We start from the raw sequence: 16,868 nt of genomic DNA, 5'->3' as shown, positions 1-16,868 counted from the left end.
TGGGGAGGGCTCGGCTGGGCAGCTCTGGCTGATGGTGACTCACGTGGTTGCTGCCAGACAGTGGCTATAGCAGTGGCCGGCCATCTCCCTCTGCATGCCTCAGAGTCCTTCCGTGTGTTCTCTCCATGAGGGGCTAGTTTGGGCTTCTTCCCAGCACGGCAGCCTCAGGGAAACTGGACTTGTTGGAGTGGCAGGCGCTAAAGGCTGGAAGAGGAAGAGTGAGTATCCCTGCTAACAAGGCAGAAACTGTTGCCTTTTCTGACCTAGCCTCGGAAATCAAGTGGCGTCACTTTGACCACATTATGTTGATTCAAAGCAAGTCACAAGCCTTCCCAGATTACAGGGGGGAGGGCTCAGTTCCACCTCTTGATGGGAAAATGGCAAGGTTCCAGAAGAGCATGTGGGATGGGAGATATTGTTGGGGCTACCTTTGAAAAACACAATCTGCCACACACGCCAGTTAAAAGGCAGAGACTGTCAGGCTGGATAAAATAGCTATATGTTATTTACAAGAAGCGCGCTTTAAGCATAAAGACATAGACAAGCTGAAAATATAACGGCGGTAAAGATATACTAGGCAAACACTGAGCATAAGAAAGCTTGTATGGCTATATTCATATCCGAGTAGAATTCAAGACAAAGAGTATTAGCAGAAATAAAGAGGGACGTTTCACAATGGAAAAGGGACAAATAATCAAGAAGACATAATCATTTTAAATTTGTAAGCAGCTAACAGCAAAGCTACCAAATACATGAAACAAAAATTGACAGAGTTCTAGAAACAGACAAATCTTCAAACAGAGTTGCAGACCCTAACATCCCTCTTCAGTAATTGATAAAAACAAATAGGGAGCCCAGCGGCGTGGCTCAGTGCTTGAGCGTCGACCTATGAATCAGGAGGTCATGGTTCGATTCCCGGTCAGGGCACATGCCCAGCTTTTGGGCTCAATCCCCAGTGTGGGGCATGCAGGAGGCAGCTGATCAATGATTCTCTCTCATCATTGATGTTTCTATCTCTCTCTCCTCCCTTTCTCTCTGAAATCAATAATAATATATTTTTTAAATAATAGGGAAAACTCAGTAAGATAGAGAAGACCATCAACTCTCAATACTATCAACCCAAGTGACCTAGTTGATATTTTTAGAATCCTACACCCAGCAACAAGAGAATACACATTCTTGTCAAGTACACTCACCAACATACATAACATTCAGAGCAAAACAAGCCTCAGTAAATTACGAAGGAGAGGAATCATACAAAGTAGAATTTCTGACCACAGTGGTATTGAATTTGAAATCAATAAAAAAATGATTTCTAGGAAATTTCCAAATATGTGGAATTGAAAAAAATATCTGTCTAGATAACCCATGGATCAAAGAAGAAATCACAAGTTAAATTAGAAAATATATTTATTTTACTTATTTTTTAATTGTCTGTCTTAAAAATAAAACTGCAATGTTATTCCCCTTAAAATTACCATTACAGACCCCTTAATCCAGGGTGGGGGACCTTTTTCCTCCAAGGGCCATTTGGATATTTATAACATCATTCACGGGCCATACAAAATTATCAACTTAAAAATTAGCCTGCTGTATTTGGTCAAACATTTAATTAACTCACCCCTAATGCCTCAGCTGGGCCAGACCAAATATTTCATGGGCCTTATACGGTGTGGGGGCGGACTTTCCCCACCCCTGCTTTAATCAAATGTTTATTTTCTGTTTCTAGCATTACAATTTGCTGTAATTCATAAACTTCAATCTAAGAAAGCTTTAAAAAAAATTTGTTTTGCCCTAACTGGTTTGGCTCAGTGGATAGAGCATCAGCCTGTGGACTGAAGGGTCCCAAGTTCGATTCCGGTCAAGGGCATGTACCTTGGTTGCGGGCACATCCCCATTGGGGGGTGTGCAGGAGGCAGCTGATTGATGTTTCTCTCTCATCGATGTTTCTAACTCTCTATCCCTCTCCCTTCCTCTCTGTAAAAAATCAATAAAATATATTTTTTAAAAATTTGTTTTGGTTAATCCTCACCCAAGGATATTTTTCCATTGATTTTTAGAGAGAGTGGCAGGGAGGGGGAGAGACAGACAGAAGCATCACTGTGAGAGAGACACATCGATTGGTTGCCTCCCACACGCACCCCAAGCAGGGCCTGGGATCGAGCCTGCAACCGAGGTATGTGCCCTTGAGCAGATATGAACTCAGGACCCTTCAGTCTGAGGGCTTATGCTCTAACCATTGAGCAACCAGCTAGGGCTTAAGTAAGCTTTAGACACTGATCTCGTACAGGTAGTTAGGGCTTTATGTCAAGCACACATTATCCAGCAAATAGATCATTCAGCCACCACTCTTGAGTGAACAATGCTCAGTGTTACCTGAACAATATCAAGTGCATATGAGCCCTGCAAGTTTGGCTCAGTTGGTAGAACGTTGGCCCACAGACTGAAGGGTCCCAGGTTCGATTCCGGTCAAGGGCACGTACCTCGGTTGCAGGCTTTATCCTGAAAAAAATCCAGGGAAAAAATGGCTTTGGTGAGGATTACAAAAATAAAATAAAATACAGGTGTGTTGTAGACTATTCTAGATTACAAGAGACTCAAAAATAAAACCAAATGCAATGTGTGGACTTTGTTGGACAATGGTTTGAACACCCCAGCTGTAAAAAGACGTTTAAATAAATAAATAAAATGCATATGCATTAGCGGCGAGCCCTGAGGTCACCCTGTGTGGTGGGCGCGCCCGAGGCTGTGGGCCTGGCATGGCTAGGCAGCTCTCCGGGCAGCAGGGCATCATCCTGCACGGGAGCACCGAAATCCTGGCTGAGTTCTTCTCATTTGGCATCAACAGCATTTTATATCAGCGTGGCATCTGAAACCTTTATTGCGTGCAGAAATATGGGCTCACCTCACTTGTAATTACTGATTCTGAGCTCATGAAATATCTAAATAATTTGGTGGAACAACTAAAAGACTGGTTATACAAGTGTTCAGTTGATTTATTTATATCTTAAAATATATTTTTATTGATTTCAGAGAGAGGAAAGGGGAGGGAGAGATAGAAACATCAATGATGAAAGAGAATGATTGATTGATGGGTTGTCTCCTGCAGGCCCCACACTGGGGACCGAGCCCACAATCTAGACATGTGCCCTGACTGGGAATCAAACCGTGACCTCCTGGTTCATAGGTCAGTGCTCAACCAGTGAGCCACACTGGCCGGGAAACAAGTATTCAGTTTAGAAACCAGTGGTAGTCATCTCGAATATTGAAAGTGGGAAGGTCCTTGAAAGATAGCAGTTTGATATTGAGTGTGAAAAGGCTGTCACAGATGACAGTCCACCCAGAGGAAAGCCTCAGAAATCCCCTCACTGGCACAGATCACAGCTACAGTGACATTTCTGCTACGGTGGGAAGTTTCTTGTTCATTTGAACTGCTGATCTATACAGACAAAGATTTGGTTGCACCTGAAAAGTGGGAAGAGTCGAGACCACAGCTCATTACCAATTCTGAGCAAGTGTGGTTGCGTTCCTTCACTACCACAACCCACAAAGCAAATAGCATGGTGGCCGACAAAATCCTGTCCACGGAGATGAGATGAGAACAAGAAAGGAATTCCCAAATATGTGTTTCCTGAAACCAAGGCAACCATAGTTCATGCATTTATTCCACTGATTAATTTTTAGGTGGGGAAAACTTAGCATGATACTTTCCTCAACTGTATACATTGTTCCGTTTTTTGGTATCTGACTTTCCATAGGGTTGACGTAATTTTTTGCACACTGTTCACAGGGAACCAGCAGATTACATCAGCACTGCAAAGTCAATTCCTTTGAAGGTGGTACCTGCAGATGGAAAACATTTGCTATAAAGCTAAATGCCTTCCTAAATCAGACCTTTTTGTCAAGTAGCTTGACAAAGAATATAGGTAAATATGAAACACAGCAAAAGAAGTCTGGCCTGGCTGACATGGCTCAGTGGTTGAGCATTGACCTATGAACCAGGAGGTCACAGTTCGATTCCCCGTCAGGGCACATGCCTGGGTTGCAAACTCAGTCCCCAGTGTGGGGCGTGCAGGAGGCAGCCGATCAATGATTCTCTCTCATCATTGATGCTTCTATCTCTCCCTCTCCCTTCCTCTCTGATATATATATATGGAATTGACATTTAAAAGTACCATTTACAATAACATCAAAATATGAAACACTTAGGGATAACTTAATAACCTATGTGCATACCTGTGTACCAAAAACTATAAAATATTGCTGAGAGAGCCCAGCTGGCTTGGCTCAGTGGTTGTCAACCTATGAACCAGGAGTTCATGGTTCGATTCCCAGTCAGGCACATGCCCAGGTTGTGGGCTCGATCCCCAGTGTGGGGCATGCAGGAGGCAGCTGATCAATGATTCTCTCTCATCAATGATGTTTCTGTCTCTCTATCCCTCTCCTTTCCTCTCTGAAATCAATAATAATATATTTTTTAAAAATATTGCTGAGAGAAATAAAAGAAGCTTACATAAATGGAGACAAATAGCCTATTCATGGGTTGAAAGACTCATTATGGTTAAGATGTCAATTTTCCCCACACTTATCTATAGAGTTAATGTAATGGTAATTAAATTCCAGGTCTTTTTTTTGTAGAAACTGACAAGCTGATTTTAAAATGTAGATGGAAATGCAAATTACCTAGGCTAATCAAAATGATTTTGAGAAAGAACAAAATTGAAGAATTTACACTATCTGGGTTCAAGACCTAGTGACCAAGATAGGTATTGGTATACGGATAGGATATAGACAGTGGAACAGAACTGAGAGTCCAGAAACAGACCCACACATAGCTTGTGGCACAGGTACTAAGGTAATTCAATGAGGAAAGGACAGTCTTTTGAACAAATGGTGCTGGAACAACTGGTTATTTGCATGCAAAAGAAGGAACCCAACCCTAGCAGGTTTGGCTCAGTGGATAGAGCGTCAGCCTGCGGACTGAAGGGTCTCAGGTTCATTCCGGTCAAGGGTACATCCTGGGTTGCAGGCTCAATCCCCAGTAGGGGGCGTGCAGGAGGCAGCCAATCAATGATTCTCTCTCATCATTGATGTTTCTCTCTCTCTCTCTCTCTTCCTCTCTCTCTCTCTCTCTCTCTCTCTCTCCCTTCTGTCTGAAATCAATAAAAATATATTTTTTAAAAAATTTTAGAAAGAAGGAACCCAGACCTTTACCTCATATCATGCACAACATTTAACTCAAAATGAATCCCAGACCTAAATATAAGAGCTAGAAATATAAACCATCTGGAGGAAATCATGGGAGAATATCTGTGACATTGGATTAGGCAAAGACTTTTTAGATAGGACACAAAATATACCAACTATGAAAAAACTCCAGATAAAATTAGACTTCATCAAAATTTAAAATGTTTCCTTTTTAAAAGACACTTTTAGTAAAATCAAAAGGCAAGCCACAGACTGGGAGAAAATATTTGCAAAACATATCTGTTAAAGGATTTGTAACCAAAGTATGTCAAAAAGGAAACAAACTCTTACCACTCAATAATTGAGAAAACTTTAACAAATTGACAAAAGATTTGACTAGATACTTTACCAATGAATATATACAAATGGCAAATAAGTGTATGAAAAGAGTCTCACCATCATCAGTCATAAGGAAAATGCAAAATAAAACCCCAATAAAAATACCACTAAAATGGTTAAGATTACAGAGGCTGAAAGCAAAATAACAGACTGGCATAGTAAGTGCAGAGCAAATGGAACTGTCATGTCATATGATGAGTGTGGAAAACAATTCTTTTTTTTTTTTTTGGAGAGAGAGAGAGAGAGAGGGAGAGAGAGAGAGAGATAACAATTGGCTGCCTCCCACATGTGCTCCAACCAGGGGACCCACAACTTGGGTATGTGTCCTGACCAGGAATCGAACTCACCACTTTTTGGTGCATGGGACTATACTCCAACCAACTGAGCCACACTGGCCAGGGCCAATTTGCCAGTTTCTTATATATATTTTAATTGATTTCAAAGAAGAAAGGGGAGAGAGAGATAGAAACATCAATGGTGAGGGAGAATCATTAATCAGCTGCCCTTTGCACGCCCCCTACTGGGGATCAAGCCCGCAACCCAGGCATGTGCCCTTGATCTGAATCAAACCTGGGACCCTTCAGTCCACGGGCCGACACCCTATCCACTGAGCCAAACCGGCTAGGACCAATTTGCCAGTTTCTTGTCAACTGAAACATACACCTATCATATGACCCAGCAGCTCCACGTCTAAGGATTTATCTGGGAAAATGAAAACATGTGCATACAAAGGCTTGTACTCAAGAGTTCAGAGCAGCCTTCTTCACAACAGCCCCAAACTGGAAGCAACCCACATGTCTGCCCATCAGCTGGTACTGGGCTAAATGAGCTGCGGTTCGTGCATACAATGGAACCCTACTTAGCACTAAGAGGAACTAATTCCTGACACACAACAGAGAGGCACTCTGCTGAGTGAAAGAAGCCAGACATGAAATACTACATGCTCTCTGATTCTACTTACATAAAATTCGAGAGAAGACAAATCTGTAGTGATAGAAACATCCTGGTTGCTAGGCCCCAGGTTGGGGAAAGAGATTGCAAAGGGCCATGAGGGAACTTTCTGGAATGATGCAAACATCCTCTGTCATGGTTATGGTGGTGGTTACACCACTGTATCCATGTGGCAAATCTCACCAAACAATTTGTGAATTTCATTTTATGCTAATCTTACCTCAATGAAGCTGATTTTTAAGCCATTCAGGCCCAGCTGGCATGGCTCAGTGGTTGAGGGTTGACCTATGTGAACCAGGAGTTCATGGTTAGATTCCCGGTCAGGGCACATGCGCGGGTTGCAGGCTGGGTTCTCAGTGTGGGGCGTGCAGGAGGCAGCCGAGGAATGATTCTCTCCCATCATTGATGTTTCTATCTCTCTCTCCCTTTCCCTTCTTCTCTGAAATCAATAAAAAAATATTTTTTAAAGTCATTCAGGACAAGGAGAGAAATCATTGGCTGGGCCACGGCAGTCAGAAGAGTGGAAGCACTGGGCACCGATGAAGCAGCTCTAGACGCAGCCGTATGGAAGGCAGGCAGCGGAGGGGGAAGGCTGTGCGGTGGTAGCGATGGTGAACGGAGAGCTGGAGGTTCACTTCTGAGTCACACAGAGGTAATTACCCAGAAAGCCCCTGGAAGGAGCTGAAACCGGTTGGCTCTGCTCTGGGAAGGCGAAATGAGGAGCAGCTGCTGCTTTTTGTTACAAGCCTCAGCCTTGAACCATCTGCCACTTTAAGCCACATGTGTGTATAACTCTGACCAAAAAGAGACACCTTTTGCCCAGCCAGGGGTTGAGCATTGACCTATGAACCAGGAGGTCATGGTTTGATTTCCTGTCAGGGCACCAGCCCGGGTTGCGGGTTTGATCCCCAGTGGCAGGCATGCAGGAGGCAACCAATCAATGATTCTCTCTCATCATTGATATTTCTATCTCTCCCTCTCCCTCCCTTTCTGAAATCATATATTGAGAGAGAGAGAGAGAGAGAGAGAGAGAGAGAGAGAGAGAGAGAGAGACGCCTCCTACAGGACTGCCTTCCCCTCAGATGGGGACCGCATGACCATTTGGGGACACAGCCCTCAACTGCTCACCTGCCTTCTACACCCCAGTTCCTCAGCCCAGGAGAGGGGTGACCCAGAGCCTCCTGGGGACCCTGCCCTTCCCCAGCCTGCAGGGCTCCTAATCCACCAGGTATCACTCTTCTCCTTCTGCAACTTCTGCAAACAGGCTCTGTTTAACTTTACTTTGGACCTCAGATGAATGGTCACCCTGTCCTCCTGTTGTCATTGGCCCATGCATGACCCAGTGAACACTTGCACGCACACAGGCACGTGCTCCCCCCTTCAATCCCGTCCTTTGACCCCATCCTTTGACTCACAGCTCTTTCTCCCCATCCGAGCCTCTCCCAGGCATGGGAATGACATCAGGCTCTCCTCGCTGTACTCCTCAGGCATCATTTCAGTTGGTGTGAGCACGTTCATTCTTCCCACGGCCACGCAGGTCCGCCATCTGCAATGAGGACCCAGTAGGGAGGGATGTCCAATAGGGTTGCCTCCTTCTCTGGGCCTCTCAGCAGCTTTGCTGTGTCTTTCCTTCCCTTGGGGCACCTGTCTCTCCTCCCAGCCTTGTGAACCCACGCTCTCCTGGTGTGTGTGTGTGTGTGTGTGTGTGTGTGTGTGTGTGTGTGTGTGTAATATATTCTATTAATTTCAGCGAGAAAGGGAGAGGGAGAGAGAGATAGAAACTTCAATGATGAGAATCATTGATTGGCTGCCTCCTGCATGCCTCCTGCTGGGGATCAAGCCCACAACCTGGGGCATGTGCCCTTACCAGAATCGAACCGTGATCTCCTGGTTCATAGGTCGATGCTCAGCCACTGAGCCACACCAGCCGGGCGCTCTCCTGGTTTTCCATCACTCCTTCTCCGTGTCCTTGGCTGCCTCCTCTTACTCTTTCATCCCAAATGTCTTTCAAGAGTCTATCCAGGGCCCAAGAAATGCCTTTCCTCTCCATCCCCACGGCCTGGTGGCGTTAATCATGTCCCACCATTTCTTTCCTGGAGCTTCTCCCAGCCTCTCCGGCCCCACTCCTCTCAGCACAGGACCCTGTGCTCCTCCTGGCAGGGCCCAGGCCCTCCCACCTCCTCACCAAGTGCAGGGCCAGCAGAACTTGCTATTTGTTGAGCAAAAGGTTCTGATTAACAGGCCGGCTGTCCTGGCTCAGTGGCTGAGTGTCAACCTATGAACCAGGAGGTCACGGTTTGATTCCTTGTCAGGGCACATGCCTGGGTTGCAGGCAGCCGATCAATGATTCTCTCTCATTTTTGGTGTTTCTCTCTCTCTCTCTCCCCCTTCCTCTCTGAAATCAATCAAAATGTAAATAAATAAAAGGTTCTGGTTACAGAGAGCCAGTAAGAGAGCAGAGCAGGCAGATCTGGGGACCTGCCAGCTCTGACCTCCTGCCCCGGCAGCTGGCACCTGGGACAGCCAGTGTTCCCTGCTTCCCGGGGCCTCCTGGCTTCTTCACCTCAGACAGGAGGAGAGTGGAGACAGAGCCCCACACCTCAGCCACCCACGGAATGCTTTCTGCCAATGGAATCTTAGAGGGAGGTGGTGGAAAGCAGGGCAGAGGGGCTGCCCTGGGGGGATAGGGGGATGGGGAGAATGTCCGCTCAGTCCTGCCCCAGGCCCGAGGCCCAAGGCCCGCTGAGGGTAACTGGCCAGGCCATAGCCAAGCCCTTCTCCAGCCTTCCAGAACGAATTTCCCTGTGCTCCCCAGGGTGAGCATGGGCCGGTTAGGCTACCCGCTCAAACACTTCTCAGGGATCCTGCCTTCTCTCTCCTCTCCAGGGCCCCCACTCACCTGCCTGTCTCCAGGTATGTGCCCTGCTCTCAGTACCTGCTGTCCAGGGGGCCGGGGCTTCTGGGCAGCCCAGTGCCATCTCTGCTGACGCACGTGGCCCTGACAGTGAATAATCCAGCCAGCCTTTCTTCCCTTGAGCTGCTGCCAAGCTCCATCTTTCTTGTCCCCTGTAGGTGGCTGGGGCAGGGGCTTCTCCCCTCTGACTGGCTCCTTGCTGTAGGCAATGGGACTCAGCCGGGCCGGCCTCTCCCTGGCACGGCGCCCATGCAGCGCCAGCACGTGCACCACGGACTCCTGAGCCTTCAGGGCTCTCAGCTGAAGAGCCAGACTCTCTTGGACACACCCTCCTGCCTTGGTGGCTCTCAGATCCTCGGAGGTCGCCAGGACTGTGCTGGCTGACCAGGGGGAGTTCCATGAGCAGCTTCCCTTTATGTCCTGGCCTCGGCGTGGACACAAACCCCTCCCCTTGCTTCTTGGAGCCCAGAGAAAGCGACAGGAAGGGGGGCCTTCCCCAACACTTTTCCCTGGGATCAACAACAGGAAACAAGGAGTGTGCAGAGCAGAGATGGTCACGGGCCAGGCCTCATGGCTCAGGGCCCCGCCCTGCGTCAGCTCTCCACTGGGATCCAGCCCTGCGAATCCAAGAATCCAAGCGGAGAAACTCATAAGGAAGTGATTGCCCGGGAAGGCTGGCACCCCTTCCTGACCAGTCCCGGGAGCGTCTCTCGCCAACCTCTAGCACTGCCCTATTGCAGTGAAAGCAGGCGCTTCTGGAGGCACATCACCTGCGGCTCAGGCCATTGCCCATCCTATCACTGCGTATCCACCTCTTTTTTGTTTTTTTTAAGGGAGAGGGAGAGAGAGAGAGAGAAACATCAATGATGAGAGAGAATCATTGAACAGCTGCCTCTTGTACGTTCCACACTGGGGATTGAGCTGCAACCCGGACATGTGCCCTGACCGGGAGTGGAATCGTTACCTCCTGGTTCATAGGTCGATGCCCAACCACTGAGCCACACCAGCTGGGCCACCACGTGTCCACCTTCGATCATTAGATTCTCAGTGTACAGAGCAGGAAGCGGAGGCGCAGAGAGCTGGGCACAGCCTGTGCAAGGTCAAACAGCTGGGGATGGCAAAACAGGGACATATGATCCTCTGCAGGCGCCTCAGTTCCCGGGGTGGACAGGGAGGTCCCACCTAGCCTGCAAGGCTGGGAGAGTCTTGGGGACCAAGGCCACAGAGGCCACTGCAGGCTGGTACATATGTAATGTCAGGAGGTAGGATGTGTGTGTGCGGTATGCATGTGTGTGCACTGAGGGCTGTGTGTGTGCTGTATGCTATGTGTGCGCTGTGTAGGGGGTGTGGTACATGTATAAGACACCTGCCCCCACCTCCCTTGCTGCCCAGTCAGAGGCTGGGAGGGGCTGGGGTACAGCCAGTCTCTCTGGGTAGGAAGAGGAGGCCTTGGCCTTGGTTATACTTGGGCCTGGTCGGTGAGGGGCTGTTTTGGTCTCTGCAGGTCAACAGACAAGACGGACAAACAGGAAAAAAGAGTCAAACTCAGGCCAGAGCCTGGCCCTTGGCTGTGTGCAGGCTACTGCCTTGGGCTGGGCTGGGCCAGCCTGGGCTGAGCGAGGGCAGGGGAGGGGTGGGATGGGGGTGCCTGGGATGGGGGAGAACGCTGGACTAGAGGTTGAGGGAGTCCTAGAGCCTGAGGAGGGGAGAGGAGGCAGGGGAGGCCCAGTCCTGAAGGCCCTGGCAGGGCGGCCCCTCTCGGGCCCTCCACACAGGGCACAGGAACCCAAATGTGTGTCTGTCTGTGATGTCAAGTGTGTATGCCTTTGTGGGCATATGGCTGTTTCATATAAGTGAGGGTGTGTGTGTGAGGGGCGGGGGGCGGGGGGTGGAGAGCTGGAATATGCATGAGTGCAGGAGCTCAGAAGCCCCCTCCTTCAGGGACAGGTAGTTTCAGGTGGGGGAGGAGCAGGGCAAGGGTGTCCCTGGCTCCCATTGGGCCTTGGGGAGGAAACTGGATCTCACAGGGCACGTTAAGACCTTGATCCCACCCCACCTCCTCCCTTCCTGTCCTTCATCTCCGGCTGGCCCTAATTGAGGAGGGGGAGGGGCTTCGTGGGCCTGGGAGGGGCGGGCCCTCTGTGTTAGTGGGGATTCCTTGAGCTCTCACCCTTTCCTCACACGGACCCAAAGACAGACAGAAGGAGCCTGGCTTGGGAAAGAGGCGTCAAGCTTACCCCAGAAAAGCTGTATGATCCTGAGCACTGGTCTCAGTTTCCCCATGTCTAGGATGGAGACGCTGAACTAAGTGATCTCCCAGAGCCCTGCCAGACCCAGCATTCTAGTAAGCTGGGCCCCAGGGTGGGGGGTGAGGCAGCAGGGGCAGAGAGGGGGGCGGGTAGCCGGCCTGGCGGTCACAGCTGGGCCACGCTGGGGACCAGTCTCAGGGCCCTCAGGAATGGAATCCTGGGGACAGACCTGGGAGGGGCTGGGGGCGGGAAGGGAAGCAGTCCTTCCCGGTGCCACAGGCAGGAGGCCAGGGAAGGCGGAGGGGGAGGAGGGGAGGAAGTCCCCCCCTGGGCAGGTCACTCCCAGACGCTGGGCTGGGGCGGGGCGGGCGATGGAGAGCAGATCTGAGCTCCTGGGACACCTTTGAGCCCGCTGCTGCCCAGCTTCCCAGGAACCCTCCCAGGACCCCGGGAGCCCAGTCAGGTAAGGGTCTGCAAGGGCCCCAGGGGCACGCCGGCCCTTCCCACCCAGTCCCCAGCTCTCCCGCTGCGCCTCTCTGAGCCTCTGTTAGGACAGGGGGTTCTATATGTTTGCCTCGGGTCTGTGGACTGCCTCGGTGGGTCCTAGGCTCCGTTTGTCCATTTGTTTCATTGTCCCCCTCTCTATCTTCCCCTGCCCAGTCCTAGGAGGAGCATAGCAGGGCCCCAAGGTCCATGCCTGGCTCGGTGGGGCCAGACCTCACCAACCTTGACCCAGCTAAGGGTGTCCCCCCAGCTCCTGATCGCTAGAAAACACACACACACACACACACACGCACACGCGCACACACACACACACACCAGCGCCCAATCGCTGGAAAACACACACGTGCATACACACAGTTGCACGCACAGGCTGGTACCCCCACCCCACCCCAGCCCCACACACAGACACTGCCACCCTAAGGACCTCTGTCCAAAGAGTCTGGGCAGCGGGGCCGGCCCTTTCGGGGGGTGGGGGGAGGTTGAGCTCGCCACCCTGTCTCCTCCAGGCGCTCAGGACACCCCACCATGCTCACGGCTCCCACCGTCTCTGGTAAGGTTCCAGCCCCTGGGCCCCTCCCCTCCCCCAACTGTGGGCTTGGCTGCAGTGGGGTTGGAGGAAACCTAGAAGCCCCTGTTTCAGGGACCTCTTTCACCCTTCTCTCCAGGAGGCCCCTGGGGGCTGGGGCTGCCCCTCCCTCCCTAGCATGTGAGGTGAGGGATGAGCGCCCTGCGGGTGGGGCATCAGAAGACCCAGGCACTGGCTCTACTTGTCCAGTGGAACCTCCTTTGGTTCTCTGACCCCCCTGCAGAGCACACTCCCCTAACTTAGCCCTCTCCTCCCCCCCACCATCCTTGCCCAGCTGTGCCTCGACCCCTCTCTCAGCCTCTCCCACCTGGCAACAGCAGCAAGGAGGAGCGTGCGGACGCCCGGAACCAGCTGCTAGCCCAGGCGGAGCTGGCCCTGCTCTCCATAGTCTTTGTGGCCGTGACCCTGAGCAATAGCCTGGTGCTGGGGGCCCTGGCGCGGCATGGCCGGCGTGGCCGCTGGGCACCTATGCACGTCTTCATCGGCCACTTGTGCCTGGCTGACCTGGTCGTGGCTCTGTTCCAAGTGCTGCCCCAGCTGGCCTGGGATGCCACCGACCGCTTCCAGGGGCCTGATGCCCTGTGCCGGGCCGTCAAGTACCTGCAGATGGTGGGCATGTATGCCTCCTCCTACATGATCCTGGCCATGACTTTGGACCGCCACCGTGCCATTTGCCACCCCATGGTGGCATACCGCCACGGAGGGGGCGCTCACTGGAACCAGCCGGTGCTGCTGGCCTGGGCCTTCTCACTACTTTTCAGCCTGCCCCAGCTCTTCATCTTCGCCCAGCGCGAAGTGGAAGACCACAGCGGGGTCTTCGACTGCTGGGGCCTCTTTATCGAGCCCTGGGGCCTCCGTGCCTATGTCACCTGGATTGCCTTAATGGTGTTTGTGGCACCTGCTCTGGGCATCGCTGCCTGTCAGGTGCTCATCTTCCGGGAGATTCATGCCAGCCTGGTGCCAGGGCCAGCAGAGAGGGCCAGGGGACGTCGGACAGCCAGTTCTGGCGAGGGAGCCCCTGTGTCGGCAGCCATGGCCAAGACCGTGAGGATGACGCTGGTAATTGTCATCGTCTACGTGCTGTGCTGGGCGCCCTTCTTCCTTGTGCAACTGTGGGCGGCGTGGGACCCGAAGGCACCGAAGGAAGGTGGGTGTGGCTGTGGTAGGGCTACGGGAAGCGTTGGGGCTTGGCTGCATATGCACCTCTACCTGCCCCCCGCCAACATCCAGCCTTGGGCTCACTAGCCCCTAGTAGGCACATGGGGTCGCACCCCTGCCTGGGTACCTGCAGCCCCCAATCCTTCTCCTCCCCCCACACAGGGACTCCCTTCGTGCTGCTAATGCTGCTGGGCAGCCTCAACAGCTGTACCAACCCCTGGATCTATGCCTCCTTCAGCAGCAGCGTCTCCTCAGAGCTGCGCAGCCTGCTCTGCTGCGCTCGGAGGCGCACCCCGCCCAGCCTGGGGCCCCAAGAGGAGTCCTGTACCACTGCCAGCTCCTTCCTGGCCAAGGACACTTCCTCCTGAGAAGCCAGGGGGCGCCTTCCTTCCAGAGGCCCCCCGGGTTCACTGGGAGAGGAGGGCACACTGGGAATTGGCTCTGGATTGTGAGGGGCCCAGGAGGTCAGCTCCTTGGCGCGGGGTACAGAGAGGGCAACAGCGTGGGAGATGGGGGTCCATGGAGCCCAGGAGGAGGGAAAGGGGGTGAGGCCAGGAGACCTTCCTTTCTTCACCTCCCTAGTTCCTCTCTCACTCTCTCCCTAATAAAAGTGTCAGCTCATTTCCCACCCAGTGAGTCTCCTTGGATCCGGCTAACAGTGGGTGTGAAGGTGGCATGGAAAGACGTCCTCAGACCCCCCTGCCCCTCCCCACACATGTCTGACTATGGAGCTCACGATGCAGGTGACAGCCTTCAAATGTCCAAGCCCCCAGCCCACACAGCCCTGTGCCGAGCCCCCCACCCCCCAACAGAAGCTGGTCCAGCCGCCCACCCTGCCGCCTTTGCTGAGCGCCCTGGCATCTGGCCTCAAGCAGTGAGGGTGACAGGGGGTTGGCCCTATATCCACGTGCCCAGTCCCCCAAAACAAGAGACCTGGCTCACGTAGGGGAGTCAATGCTCAAGTCTTTATGAATGGCTGCCAGGCCTGCCAACCCCCGCCAGTCTCGTGCCCTCGGTTGAAGCAGAGAAGGGCCTGGGCACTGGCAGGCCTGCTCATCTGAGCAAGGGCACCCACCACCCAACAGCCACTGATGAGCCCTCACAGGCAAGCTGGGAAGGGACTGCCCCCAGCCTCCGTTGGCTGCCTCCCAAAGGGGCCTAAGCCAGGGCTGGGGCAGGCAGGGGCTCGGTTGGGCAGCCGTGTCCTTTCCGCAAAGGGTCAAGAGCAGGTGCTCCGTGCTTGCTGGACAGAGCCAGGGAGAAGCAAAGGCCTGGGGAGGGAGGAGGGTCTTGCTGGCAACCCTTAGGGTGAGGGGGCGGTCTGCTGAGGAGCCAGCAGCACCTCAGTGTGGCTTGAGGGGTGAGTCCAGGCCCGGGGGTTGGGACGATGAGGATGAGGGTGAGGCCGGCGCCCCAGGGCTGCGGGAGAAGCCTTTGTTCTTGCCCAGGCGGCCACAGCCTAGAAGCTTCGGGCTGCGGGGCCCGGGGCTGGGAGAGTTGGTGGATGCTGGCCCCAGGCCCTGGCGGACGGTAGTCTTTCCCAAGAGCTCCTTAAACACGGAGTCCATGGTCTGCGCCACAGCCTGGCAGAGAGGTGAGAGGGAGGGCATCTGGTAGGAGTGTCCCTCACTGCCCTGCCACTCCCTCCACCCCCAGGTCAGTGTGTTGACAACACAGTGGCCACAGGAGTGAGGCCCTCCTACCCCTTGCTGCCCAAGCCTCCACTGGAACCCCCCACTCCCAAACCAAAGTCATCTGCCACCAACCTGTCCCTCCTCCCTTGCCCAGTTTTCCTCCTGCCACTTTTGGTGTGGCTGTCACCACCTCCTTTGGGGACAGCAATCTTCAACCCAGCCTCAAGTGTGGGAGCCTCTGGCTGGGCCCTGACTGCCCCCTTCTCCTCTCACGCCCACTCTCTCCCTGCCTGAGATCTCCCACATGACCTTGGGGGCCGCCAGCATGCAGGAGCTCCCAGATCAGCATCCATCTGCACCCCACCAGGCCCCACCTGCTGACGGCCTCCCTGAAATCTCTCAGCTGCCCAGCCCCGCCCCCACCACCTGGTGGTTCAACTCAGCCCCCTGTCCCCCCCGCTCTCAGCCTGGCCACTGGGCCACACCCGACACAGTCTACTCTCAAGCTCTCCTCGAGTCCAGTCTGATCTCAGGGCCTGTCTCAGCTGGGAGCAGTGAGCACCCATCGGGTGGGTGCGTTGGGTCCATTGGACAGAGCAGGAAGCCGGGGCTCTCCAGGCTGCACCCCTTGCCGGGGCCATGCCCAGCACCTCCTCTTGCCCCATGAGAGAACCACTGTCCTGCTCAGCTCCACAGCTAGCCACCCCCTCCAACCTCTTTGCCATCTGTCCCTTTCGTCCTCCCTGGCCCACCAAGCTCCTGCCATGTCACCACCTGCCACCCAGCCTGGCTCTAGATTCCAGCCTTGAAGCCTGCCCGGTAGTCCCTTGCCCAAACCACTCGCCACTTCCCACTGAAGAACCAACCATATGAGAAATGTGGAGAGGGTGGCCCAGCCGGCGTGGCTCAGTGGTTGAGCATCAGCCTATGAACCAGGAGGTCACAGTTCGATTCCCAGTCATAGCACATGCCTGGGTTGCAGGCTCGATCCCCAGTGGAGGGCATGCAGGAGGGAGCCGATCGATGGTTCTCTCTCATCATTAATGTTTCTCTCTCTCCCTCTCCCTTCCTCTCTGAAATCAATAAAAATATATGTTTTAAAAAGAACCATGAAGCCCAAATGCATGAGCCTCCGTGTCCCCTGTCCTTGCCGCTGGGCCCATCTTTCCCCTCGCTGGCCTGCCCCTCTCTGGGATGGGCTCAGCCAGCCTGTCTGAGGTCAGGAAGGACAGGCTCAACCCTCAGGAGGGAAGAATTTGGTTCATAAGGGGAGGCAAAGCACCCTC

At 53.0% G+C, this 16,868-nt stretch overlaps 1 protein-coding gene and 1 pseudogene across 2 annotated transcripts; both read left to right on the top strand.

The window, feature by feature from the left end:
• Positions 1-2,759: 2,759 nt before the first annotated feature.
• Positions 2,760-3,599, top strand: LOC102246329 (annotated as a pseudogene).
• An 8,029-nt stretch (positions 3,600-11,628) lies between these two features.
• AVPR2 (arginine vasopressin receptor 2) lies at positions 11,629-14,576 on the top strand. Of its 2 annotated transcripts, none has more exons than XM_005886126.1 (4): positions 11,629-11,795; positions 12,711-12,754; positions 13,065-13,937; positions 14,111-14,576. In XM_005886126.1, the coding sequence occupies exons 2-4, from the start codon at positions 12,730-12,732 to the stop codon at positions 14,314-14,316; spliced, it is 1,104 nt and encodes a 367-aa protein (XP_005886188.1). In that variant the 5' UTR covers positions 11,629-11,795; positions 12,711-12,729; the 3' UTR covers positions 14,317-14,576. The 2 variants fall into 2 exon arrangements, with proteins under 2 accessions (XP_005886188.1, XP_005886187.1); XM_005886125.2 differs by lacking the exon at positions 11,629-11,795 and adding an exon at positions 11,964-12,163.
• The last annotated feature ends 2,292 nt before the right edge of the window (positions 14,577-16,868 follow it).

The sequence above is a fragment of the Myotis brandtii genome, unplaced genomic scaffold (assembly GCF_000412655.1).
Source record: "Myotis brandtii unplaced genomic scaffold, ASM41265v1 scaffold959, whole genome shotgun sequence".
NCBI lineage: Eukaryota > Metazoa > Chordata > Mammalia > Chiroptera > Vespertilionidae > Myotis > Myotis brandtii.
Note: the sequence above shows the minus strand (reverse complement) of the source record. Positions and strands in the feature narration are given on the sequence as shown.